The 13,251-nt window shown below is 36.2% G+C and overlaps 1 protein-coding gene across 1 annotated transcript in view; it reads right to left on the bottom strand.

Moving 5' to 3' along the window:
- The window catches only part of LOC150109391 (uncharacterized), a 186,399-nt gene that overhangs the window by 21,508 nt on the left and 151,640 nt on the right, over positions 1 to 13,251 (bottom strand). The window contains exon 4 of the mRNA XM_090407836.1: positions 600 to 733. Within this exon, the coding sequence (XP_090263962.1) occupies positions 600 to 733 (134 nt within the window). The remainder of the gene's footprint in view (positions 1 to 599; positions 734 to 13,251) is intronic.

The following is a 13,251-nucleotide window of genomic DNA, read 5'->3' as shown; positions in this document are numbered from 1 at the left end:
GAGGTGATTGCAACTGTGGAGGAGTATTTTGCAGATCTTACTGAGAACCACTACAGGGATGGGATAATGGTGCTGGAGCATCACTGGAATAAATGTATTAGTCTTAAGGGAGATTATGTTGAAAAATAAAAATAATTTTGTAATTATAAATTAGTTTTTTCATTGTTAGGCCGAGAACTTTTCATACCACCTCTCGTATATATGTGTGTGTGTGTGTGTGTGTATATATATATATATATATATATATATATATAAAATATCAATATAGGTTTTAATATGAGGGGATAAAAAGCATTAATGGAGTTTCATAAAATAATTTAGAGAAATTTGCAATAAAGGGAAAAATATAAGAATGAAACAAGTTTGACTTTTTTAAAAAAAAATACAAAATTTGATCTATTACAAGTATAAACATTTTTTTTTTTTTTTACTTATGTAATAAGTAAAATATATTTATGTTTATTTTCATCAACTGGAATTTTAAACCATGATTATTTTTAATAAGAAAACAAAAGCAAAAAATAGTCAGCAAACACACTTCTTTTAAATATTATGGGGGAAAAAAAAATTAAATAGTGCACTGATGTAATGGCTTGTACCTGCTGTTGCTGTTGCTTTGGAGTGGCCTTATGTAATGGTGTGAGAGGTGTTCCACGTGTCTGTGATCTTGTGCGCCTGCGATCACTCTCTGGGTTGTCATCCTTGTGACCCAACTCCTTTAATAATGCTTCACCTGAAAAAGAGGAGGAAAAATGTGCTATTTAGATATGATTTTAATGAGCAGTTTAACACAGCTTGCATTATGCAGTCGCATATCAACATATGACTCCTAAAATTTAGTTCAACATAAATTAATGTACTTTCCTGCAACTGATATTAGACATAATACATATCTGATAGGTTGGATGGTTTGATATTGCTGGTGTATGAACTACTGATGCCAAACTGCACCATGTCCAAGGTTTAAGAAAAGACTATAGAGGTTACATTCAGCAGTTATGTTATAATGTAAACAAATCTGGTAAATGTAATCTTTATAATCATTTATTCCAATGAAATGAACAGAAATGAATTTACAATGAATGCACAAATTAAGGTACAGTAGTCTGATCAGAAATCAGATTTGAATCCCATCTGCAGGTTTCAATCACATCCTAGGCATAGATGTTTGTCATTGTCTTTGCGTGGGAGATGAATTTTATCACTTGGTGTGAGACCTACAACTGCTTATTAGAAGTCTGAAAAAGAGGCTTGAAAAAGTTCCATGTTTGGTCTCTAGAGTGGGTTTCTGGTTATGCATAAAAAATAAATACAAGTGAAATATACAAGTATTATTTCTAGAAAATTTCCACGTTATTATTCTAAATATTTATTTTTATGGCTATTTTGCCAGTTTTTGTTTAGGAGTACCCCTTTTATAATGTCATTGGCTTTTTACTCAATTTTTAGGACATTACCGATGCTTTAAAGATATAGATATATAAAGGAAGAAATAATTTTGGTCATACTTCAGTAATATCGCCATACACTGGATGCCACTCAATAAGATGACAACCAAGAATATCCTACAAAGGTATGTCCAAAATGAAAGGAGGGGGCGCGCTGGAAATGTTGAGATTAAGATGTGGGAGAATTGTGGATAAGACAGAAGGTACATGAAATTTAAAACTCGGGTTTTAAGGGTGAGTGGTGAAGAAGGATAGAATATGATGAAACAAGATTAGGATTCATCATATTCTATCCTTTTCCTTTCCCCCAAAAAATTTCTATCTTTCACCTTCTTCCCAAAGAATTCACCGCCCACCCTTAATAAAAGAATTATGAAGACTTGCACCAGATCTGATGTAAAGCAAAGGGCTAAGTTTAATGTCTCCAAGTAGATATCAAGTTTAACTTGATGTATAGAAATGTAAGATATGATAATTAATAAAAAACATAAAACAAATTTACCTTACACATGTTTTTTAATTAGCATAAAATTTTTGTCATAGTATTATTATTAATATTACCTGACACCTCCAGGGAGTCCAAAGACTCATTGAGGGAAGGCACCTACTCTACAACTCTCTGTCTCCACCACTCAATCCACCAACTACAACTAACTGCAACGCCATCTACTGCCGCCCGCCACTACCACTTCCACAGACAATCACAAACATCCATGCCCATGGCGGGATTCGAACCCACAGCCTTTTGGCCAGAGAGCGGACATGCTAATCACTTGGCCAACCAGGCCGGCAATTAAGGGTAACATCCATCACTAGTATGACTTTCAAATTAAACAACATGAACAGAAACTGGTATATATATTCAACAATGACATGTACAAATTGCACATACACGATGTAGAGTGTCATGGTCTAATTATGTTAGGGTTGTAGTAACAATAACTTTAACAAGATTTTAAGTTATTTCTGAAATTTGTGAAGAACTATTTGCCATAAGAGAGATAATTTAAGTCCATCGTTTCTATTTAGATTCGGTTGATACAGCAAGGATTTCACAACTTTTTTTTTTTGTATAAATATTACAAGAGATTATTACTTTTATGGAGAACCTTAATTTTCTTTCAAAGAACTTGGTGTCTGGTGGTGATGGCATGCTCTACAAGTCCCAGTTGCTGTGGTTCATGGAACTTAACATAGTCTAAATGTTCATCACAATTCATTCATGGCTGTGGATCTACCTGTTTGACCAAAATACAATAATCTATACAGGCAAGGAATTTGATACACCTCAGGGTGGGCTAAAGGCAGAAGTTTATCTTTAGCTGAGCCTAGAAAATTAGATACCTCATGGTGACATGATGCTGTTCAACTTTTATGAAGCTGAACTTTTTCAACGGGGTCTTTTAAAAACATTGTTACACCCCCCCCTATGATATTCAATTTTATCCTACTAAAAACTAAATGGTGATCATTTCCTATTTTAAATAGTCTGTATACTCTAGTGTCCTGAACCATTTGTGAAGATATTTAAAAAGCCAATGCAACTTTTCTTATTTCTTGTTTCTTCTCTTCATGTAAATTTGTGCACATCTTTATGTTGAAACATCGTGTTAGTAATGACTAATCCAAGTCCTGAATAGAAATCAAGCAGGTATTTAAAATTATTGTTAGCTTTGCACTTTTCTTCAAATTTTGTTAAAACATTTCTCTATGTCAGGTAATCATTTCCAATTTTGTTGTTTAGATCTCCAACAGAGACCAGCTTTTCCAATTTTTTTAATATCAGCTGCCTTCTCTAATGCCTGAAAAAAAATTCCTCCACTTTTTCGGGAGAACCTTCTGTGGGATCAGAGGCACAAACATTCTTAAAAACATTTCGACATTGAAACAAGTTTTAATGTCGAATACCTCTTCTTGAAATCTGCCTTAATAAATCTACTTGAAATTGCCTTCCTATATTTATTATTTAACAGGGTATCACCTGTTTTAGTCTTGTGTGTCTCAATAACACCAATTATGTTCACTTGGTACCTTCTCTAGTTATGCTACTAGTTTGACTTCTTTTTTTGTTTATGCTTCATATGTTGGATGATGCCTATCTTCAATTCTGATGGTGTCAAGTTTATTCCAGTAGCTGACTTTTCTTGCTTGCTCTGGTTTCCAGAAGAAAAAAATAGCAAACACCTTGTTTAACTGGGTGTTGCTCCAGTAGATATGATATTTCATTATGTCTGGTTCTAGTTTAAACCAATACAGAATACCATTTGGTCAGCTTGGTCCCAAACTGCCATCACATCCTTATTTGTTCAGTATTCAGTGGATACCTACTAATGGGATGCAATGTGAAGTTGAGGATTATATATTATGTTAAAGCCTGTTCAGTTCTCCACACTTCTTAACAGTTATGGGAGAGGGGTCTCCTCCCAGTTATCTAGCTTTGATCCATAAGCAATACCACAAAACAGATAAAATAAGAAATCTGCCATCCCTTAATACCCATCATACCACATTCACACCATATATTAAATTAGCAACTCTCATTCTCATCCCTCACCCAAGAGCCTCCGTTGCTCAGTCAGTATAGACAAAGCCCTTTGGTCAGAAAGACCAGGGTTCGATTTCCATCTGTGACGTAAGGAAACTTTATCTGGTCTCTTTGGTCGAAAGGTGAGTTTAGCAGGTCTCATATGGAGGTAGGCGTTTCCTCCCCCCCCTCCACAGAATAGACAAACTGTCTCTCTCTCTCTGTGAACACACACACACACACACACACACACACACACACACACACACACATGGATTACAGTCAGGAATACTTAAAACCCAGCCATAGGCCTGATTCGTTAGCTCTGCCAGTCCCGAGCCCGGATAAAATGGGGGGAGGGGGAGGTTAAAGATGATGCCATACCTCCCCATAAAAGGGGCTCGCAGCTGTTGTATCATCATAAGAAATAAAAAAAAAAAACCTCACCTAAGGACAAATTCCATCCTTTGCCATGTCCAGGAGCACATAAAGTGTCATGTACCTATGAACTAACTTGCTAGACAGACAGAAATATCTATTAATATCCACCTCAGAGAACACAGCAAAAAGTCTCTCCAATATGTATCAAAAGACTATGCTTTTGATAGACACTGGAGAGAATGTTTTTAGAGTCAGCAGCAACAACAACCTCTTAAAATAGTCTTGAGATGTTCTTAAAATGATTATCTCCCAGATTTTTGGTAAATTAATACAGCCATACTAAGATAAACTTAATACTTATAAAACTTCTTTTTATTCAATAGCAGAGAGAGTGAAATGAGGAGTTATTTTTTGCTTGTCCATTATAATTTTAAATTGTTCCTACTAATAACTGACTGTTAGTGCTTCCAGTCCCCAAGTTAGTCAATCTCCAGCATAGGCTAGTGAGTTTTTTCTCTTTGAAACTTGGGTTTCAATCCTGTAAACTCATGAAGATCACTAATAGAGCTCACAATATTTAACTAATAAATAGTATTAAGGAGCATGTGATGGCAGCTGTCTGCTGCATTCTCCTCCCCCAGGTGCCAATTGTAATTCCTAATAGTCTTGAGCTAGCTATTCTGTGATTAGGTAAGGGTGGAGGTTAGCTGCCCACCAGTTTTCAAAAGTGAGTTGGGGTAAATAGCCTTGCCCATTGCATTCAAATTAAAAATTTTATTTTTAATTTGAACAATGAAAATTATTTGTGTCTATAGTCCCACAGCAGGTTCTAGAAGTAAAAGAAGTTGAGGAATTTCTCATGTCATTAGAGAGGGCAGCTGATATATACAAAAAGGGAAAAGCTGGTTGTTGCTGTTGTTGAAGATTAAAAAGCAGAGCAAGTAAAAAAGTTTTGGGAACTTTTGGAACAAAGAGCAAGTCCCAATTGGATTTCTGTTCAGGATATGGAATATTTACCAACTTGTCTTAATTCACATGGAGACAACACACAATTAAAAAAGAAGTCCTATTGACTATCATTATTATTATCTTCATTATCATCATCATTACCAGAGACATCCTGGAAGTCAAGGACTCCAAGGGAGGCCATACATCACCCACACCAGCTGTTACACTTTCTCTTAAATTTATGTAAACTAGACACTCACCACTTCAGGCAAACTGTTCCACTCACTGCTATATGAGAGAAAAATCTACTTCTTAACCTTTTTTTTTGTGAGCAATTTTTTTAATTGCACACAAACATAATGCCATGGACACTCCTTTTTGTTCTCTCTCGCATAACAAGCTTTCAGAAGTTTATAGGCCTCGATAATATCATCTCTTCTTTTCCAGTTTATAGTGTCTACGGGGTGTGACAATTTAATTCCCTGAATGGCTGCATAATGCCGCCTGTGTGGTGATTTGGTTGGAGTCACGTGAGTAATCGTCTTTGTACATGTTTTAACTAATGCTTACGTAAACCTCAAGCCGATAGAGCCATTTGCTAGTTGGCTACTGCAAAAATAATAGAGATCTACATGCAAACTTTGGTGTAAAAATGTGTGATCGAAATTTGGAGCAGCATGTTAATATCAAGTTTTGTGTGAAAATTGGCAAAACTGCTAATGAAACGTTGGAGCTGTTGAAAGTGACATATGATGTGGATGCTCTGAAAAAAAGTCAAGTGTCTTTGAGTAGCATAAGAGAGATTCAAAAGTGGGAAAGAAGATGCAAATGTGAACGGAGTGAGAGATCTGGTAGTCTGACAGACGATTAAGTGTGCAATTAATGGCTGATGAATTGCAAATGAATCGAGAAACAGTCAGGGTAATTTTAACTGAAGAATTGGGTATGTGAAAGATTTCTGCGAAGTTCATGCCTTGGATCTTGACGGATGAACAGAAGCAGCGGCAGCTTCAAGTTGCAACTGATCTTTCTACAAATTAGCATGTTTCTGAGAGTAATTATGGGTGGCAAAACCTGGTGCTTCCAGTAAGATCCCGAAAAAAAATGCCAGAACATGCAGTGGAAAACCCCCGAGTTTGGCACGTCTGGAAAAAAGCACGCATGTCATGTTAACAGTTCAAGACTATGCTGGTGTGTTTCTTTGATCACAAGGGGATAGTCCACTATAAATTCATTGAACAGGAACAAACGGTCAACCAACAATACTACAAAGATTACGAGATTCTGTTTGGAGATAAAGACCTGAATTGTGGCCTGACAAGTGGATCATCCATCATGACAATATTCCAAGCCATTGTGCGCTCTTCATTAAAGAGTTTGTAGCCAAAAACTCGATTACCAAATTTGGTCATCCTGCTGATTCACCTGAATTAGCTCCCTGTGATTTCTGGCTGTTTCCAAAATTAATGACTATGCTAAAAGGATGAAGATTTTCTGGCACTGCTTATCCAGCATAATGTGATAAATGAACCCAAGAGTATTCTGGAAAGAGAGTTTCAGGCCTGTTTCCAAAAATGGGAACACTGTCTAAACCAGTATATAAATGCACAAGGGGACTACTTCGAAGGCGACAGTAGCCACCAATCTATAGTTACGAACATAGGGTTTTTTACAGGTGTATTCCGGGAATTAAATTGTCACACCTCGTACAGTCCACATATTCTCAATCTATTCTCATAATTTGCATTCCATAATTGATATCCCCCTTTGTAACTCTTCATGTTTATCCGATTGGAACCCAGGAGACCAAATCTACATACACATTAGTCTAGGTACCTTTTGTATCAAGGCCTTGTAAAGAGACAAAATGACTTCCTTATTCTTATAGGTAATAAATTTAGTTTAATCCTTTATCCAAGTGTGTGCAAACAAAGTTTGCACCTGAAAGTATCTTCAGGACTGGGGTAAAGTGGTAAAACACTGGGCAACTCCTTGCAAAGGTGGAGCAAGCTACCAACACTCCTATCTCAGTATCTCCCATAATGCAAAACACATCTCCTTGCGGATATGTATAATGCTATGCATTAAGGGAAGGGCCACTACCCAGACTAGTTTAGACCTTTATTGAGGTCTCTTCAGTGGGAGCCAGGCCCAAGTGGAGATACCAAGGCAGAAGCATTAGCAAGGTCATCTCCTCCTATAGGAGCTGCCAAACGGTGTGCCACCTTTTTATTAAATTACTCTGGATTTAGAGAAAGATGCTGAAAGTTTATTTTTCACTTGGTCAGACTATAATAAATTTAGTTTAATCCTTTATCCAAGTGTGTGCAAACAAAGTTTGCACCTGAAAGTATCTTCAGGACCTGGGTAAAGTGGTACAACTGAAGAGACCTCAATAAAGGTCGAAACTATGCTGGGTAGTGGCCCTTCCCTTAATGCATAGCATTATACATATCTGCAAGGAGATGTGTTTTGCATTATGGGAGATACTGAGATAGGAGTGTTGGTAGCTTGCTCCACCTTTGCAAGGAGTCGCCGGTGTATCGTCAGGACTGGAGTATGGCATACTCCAGTCCTGACGATACTTTCAGGCGCAAACTTTGTTTGCACACACTTGGATAAAGGATTAAACTAAATTTATTATAATCTGACCAAGTGAAAAATAAACTTTCAACATTATTCTTATATGTTTTTTCAACATTGCAATTATCCTCTAAGCCGTATTTGCAATTTTTGCTATGTGACTTTTGAACTTCACATTCCTATCCACCATAACTCCAAGAATCCCTAGCCTCATAAGTTTCTCCAGGAAAATCCCACCAAATATATGTTGCAGAAAATCTCCTCACATCAAAGTGCAAAAGTTTACACTTACTAATAATTAACTGACAGCCATTATCATTTACCTATACTTCTCCAGCCTGTTCAAATCATTCTGTAAGTGAGGTATATCAGGATCATCCTTGACTGACTTGCCAGTCTTTACATTATCAGCAAATAATTGAACATCTCCTGTTAGATCCTTACTAATATCATTAATGTATAAATTAAACAACAATGGTCCAAGGACCAATCCCTGGAGTACCCCACTGGTTATCATATTAAATTTGACAGAACCCACTACCCCAAATGATACCACTTTCTGATACTGATCCCTCAGCCACATATTCATCTAAACTAGGGATGCACAGACTTCAGGCCGCATGCGGCCCCCCTCACCATGTATTATTTTACTTTAACAAGTCACACGATAGGTAATTTTTAAAAATGGTACATGCGCAAAGCAAAGTAGCTGTGAAGTCACGATTGCCTGTCTGCTTACAATAATCAGTTAGTAATAATGTTAACAAATTTTATAATTCATCTATTTGTCATATGAGTATTTTGTTTTCGTAGGTGCAGTTGCTACAATTGATTATCACTCCTAGGAAACGGTAAAAAATAAATTCTACAATGGGTAAAGCAGGACCAAGTAGGAAACACAAATACAGGATGAAAAATGGCAGTTTCAGGATAGCTGGACCAAAAAATATGGTTTTGTGCAGTCGTTTAATAATATCGTGTGCTTGATTTGCAAAAGTGCTGTAGCCATACCAAAAGAATACAATATAAGGAGACACTATGAAAGTCTGCATTCTACATTTTCAAATCTACCCAAAGAACTACGTAAACAAAAGATTTCATTTTTGAAACAAGATACTCAAGAAGAAGTTAAAAATAAGGAGGAGAAATTTGATGAGAAACAAGTTGGGTTCAGCAAAATAGCACCAGATGGCTATCATTTGGTACTTTCACTAGCCACATGGGAGATCTGGAGGTAAGCTGGAGGCGGAGAGATATCTTGACATATAGGAAGGTATGTCTTATTTCTGATTTTCTTTATTTCTTTCATGGTAGTTTGCTTAGGTACATTGATGATGTTCGTTATCTTGCCATGCATCTGCAAAACCTTAAACACCTTCCTCAGCCACCTGAACAAACAACAGAATGCATAAAATTTACCACTGAAATTGAAAATCAAAACTCACTTCCTTTCTTGGATACACTGATCATATGACTTCCTCCAGGCATATGATATCCTCCACTGTTTACTGCAAGCCTACACATACTGGCCAATATATACATGCTAACTCTTACCACCACCCTTCACAAAAACTTGGAGTCATTAACATCCTCAAAAACAAAGCTATAACAATATTTACTCTAATGAGCAAGCTCTTAAGCAAGAATTACAAATTATTAGCAATATATTTATAAACAATGGTTATAGCAAAAATACCACCAATAAAATTCTTCATAAAATTATACTTAAAAATGCAAATAATATAGATTACAGTAAAACCGTAGCTATCCTGTACATTAAAAAGTTATCAGATAAAATAAATAGAATTCTCCACCATTACAATCTTAATGCTATTTTCAAAAAGCATCTATAAAATTAAAAAAAAAAAAAAAAAGAAACATATTCAACTCCGGTATGCCCACCATGGGGGGGTATACCGAATCCATTGCAAATGCAACCTACCTCATATTGGCAAAACTGGATGCACAATTCCAATCAATAAAAAAGAACACAAACGACACATTAAATTTAACATTTTAGTACAGCAGGCTTCTCAAATAATGCACACTCTTAATACCCTACACCAAATTGATTGGAAAAGTACCTGTTCCTTACATAATACAAAAACCTGGTATGAGAGCAAATTTAAAGAAGTCTGTGAAATTTTGATTGGAATGTCTGATCTGGTGGCATAAAAATATGGCAAGAATATGGATGGCACACATCCAGCTTGCATAACTTCTTTCAAGCTCTACAGCAAACCCTCACTTTAGGACTCTAAGCAATATTGGCCATCATCAATACTCTTTTTGTTCTAATTTATCTGTGAGTAATCTCTAGCTTAATTTATCTTTAAGTGATATCTAACCAAACAAATACCAGGACTCCAGCTTTCATGTGGAAGAGTTTTTTACTTGTCAGGCTGGTTGACCAAATTAGTGTCACTTTGGCTTACTATGTAGACTGTAATGTAGCTTGTTTCTTTGTATATAGATGTATATTCCAGATGACCTTGATATGAAGATTGAAATGTAGGGTGATTATTTTGGTTCATATTAAACTTAAGATTTTCTATAACATGGTAGTTGTTTTCATAATTAAAAAAAAAAAAAAATGAATAATAAGAATAGTTTGATCAGCTAAATCCCAAATTGCCAGATCTCCCTCATTCATTTAGTATTCAATTTGATGCTAATTGGACATACCATAAAGGATTAGACATTAGGATCAGAAGCTCTGATCAGTTCACATTTCCTTAAGATGTTATGTGGAGGCCTCCTCCCTTATCAAGCTTTGGACTAAAGTCCAAACCCTCCTTTTTTTTGAGACATTGCTCCATTATACACAATCTGCTGGTATTGTTCAGAGGATTCAATGTTATTCTCTGATCCATTGAATAATGTTCAATGGATCAGAGATCAATATACTATCTATTCTCATCCTCTGCAACTTGTACACCAACTTATCATTTGGAAATCTATCAAACGCTTTTACAAAGTCCAAGAATATCACTGTATATGATTCTCCCTTATCTAACACACTTGTTACCTTATCATAAAATGCAAGTAAATTGATAAAACAAGACCTATCCTTTACAAACCCATGCTGACCATCATAAAGAATATTATGCCCATCAACCTAATCCTGTATTCTATTCCTAACCAATCTCTCTCTCTCTCTCTCTCCAACACCTTGACTACAACTGCAGTTATATAGACTGGTCTATAATTGGAAACTGCTGTCCTAGATCCCTGCTCAGAGAGTGGAACTATATTGCCTTCTTTCCACTCCTTAGAAACCCTACCCACTGCAAGACTTTGATTAAACAAACCAGTCAAGGTTGTGCATATTTCATAAGAATATGTGGTGATATGTCATCTATTCCCACAGTGTTATTAACATTTAATCTAATTAATAACTGATACACCTCTGATTCTTTCACTTCCAATTTTCCTAATACTTGCCTCCCTTCTATATATTGCACGCATCACTTACACCAGTATGATATACACCGATAAAGTATTCATTCAATAACCCAATAATCCTTTGCAACTGTTATTCTGCTGCCATGACTATCTGCCGGTGTGTTAACTAGACATAATCATTCTTTCTCTTGCTTGCCATATAGCAGCAAAATTCCCTATATAACCTGGGCCTTACCAGCCAATCTCCTCTCAAATTGCATTGTTACTTTCTTTACCATGCTCGTCACCGTCCAGCCTGCACTTTATACTCTTCATGGATCTGACCACCAGCTGTCTTGTACCTCTTCCATAGCATTTTCTTTTCCAACACAGCTTGCTTAATTTCAGTGTTCATCCATTTCACCCATACTCTATTTACTCGCTTAACCTCTGAATGCAATTATACATTGCTTGAGGGAGAATTATATGTTGTTTAATATATAATATAATATAATATAATATAATATAATATAATATAATATAATATAATATTATATTATACAACATAACAACATTTCATGCCGGCTAGGGCATCACCCGGTTAAACAAGGCCCCTATTGTTTTCGCCAGGGAACCAGGACGAACAGCGAAAAGTCAGCTACTGGAACAAATCTGAAAACACACTCCAACTCATCATCACCAGAGTCAAACATCAGTACAATCAACATAAGAAGCCTGAATGGCAAAGAAATGGAGCTAGCAGAGGAATTAGATAAGTACCAGATCGACATAATAGGTGTGACTGAAACAAAAAAGACAAAAACTGGTGACATCTTTCTGAGCAATAAATACAAAATGTTATATTCAGGCAATGACAATCAAGGAAAAGAAGGAGTAGCCATAGTATTCAACGCAAAATACAAGGCTCATCTTCTTGAATGGCAAGCAGTGTCAAGTAGAGTGATTTGGGCAAATATCAGAATGGGGAACTGGACAATGAGACTTATTTGTGCCTATGGTCCCACAGAAGGCTCTACTAAGGTAGAAGTAATGGAATTTTTGAAGCTCTAGAGAAAGCTACTGACACAATGAAAAAGGAAAAGTTAGTCCTTGTTGGGAATCTAAATAGCAGAGTAGGAAGTGATTGTCAGACATACAAAAATGTTTTGAGAAAATTTGGAGAAAAGAGCAAAGCTAATAATAATGGCAAATACCTGTTGGATTTCTGCTCAGGACATGGACTGGTTATTACTAACACCATGTTCCAACATAAAAATGTGCACAAATTCACATGGAGAGAAGAGGCAAGGAATAAGAAAAGTATCATTGACTATGTTATTGTTGATAGTGATGTTTTCTCCCTGGTGCAGGACACCAGAGTGTACAGAGGATTTGAAATTGGAAGTGATCACTATTTAGTCTTGAGCAGGATAAAATTGAATTTCATATTGAAAAGAATGACATGTAAGAAAGTTTTAAAGCGAATAAAAGATGAGCAGCTCTCAGATGTCAACTGCAGACTAAAATACACAAAGATTATTGAAGGAAAAATGAAAGAGTTTGAGAACAGGAACCAAACCTTGGAGATTAAGTGTCAAGCCTTGAAGAAAACCTTGATTGATTCAACTAGAGAGGCATGTGGTGAAGTTGTCTGCAAGGATAGAAAAATTAGAACTCCATGGTGGACACAGCAAGTTAAAGAGGCAGTGAAGGAAAAGAAGAAAGCATATCAAAAGTTCCTGGCAAATAAGTCAGCTTGTGCTCGTAGAGAATACAGAGACAAATGTAAGGAAGCTAAACACTGTGTAAAACTAGCAAAACAAAAGTCATGGGAGGACTTTGGCAAGATCATAAAATAAATATCAAGAAGGTGGCAAAATATTCGAGGTTGTTGAAGAAGCTTAGGAATGGAGGAAAGAGTGCTGTAAAAGGAGTTAGTGATGATAAAGGTGAAATGAAAACGGGAGAAAAAGATATCCTTGA

Source organism: Typopeltis vanoorti, chromosome 2 (genome assembly GCF_054136105.1).
Source record: "Typopeltis vanoorti isolate ZY-2024b chromosome 2, IOZ_Tvanoo_1.0, whole genome shotgun sequence".
Taxonomy (NCBI): Eukaryota; Metazoa; Arthropoda; class Arachnida; order Uropygi; family Thelyphonidae; genus Typopeltis; species Typopeltis vanoorti.
Note: the sequence above shows the minus strand (reverse complement) of the source record. Positions and strands in the feature narration are given on the sequence as shown.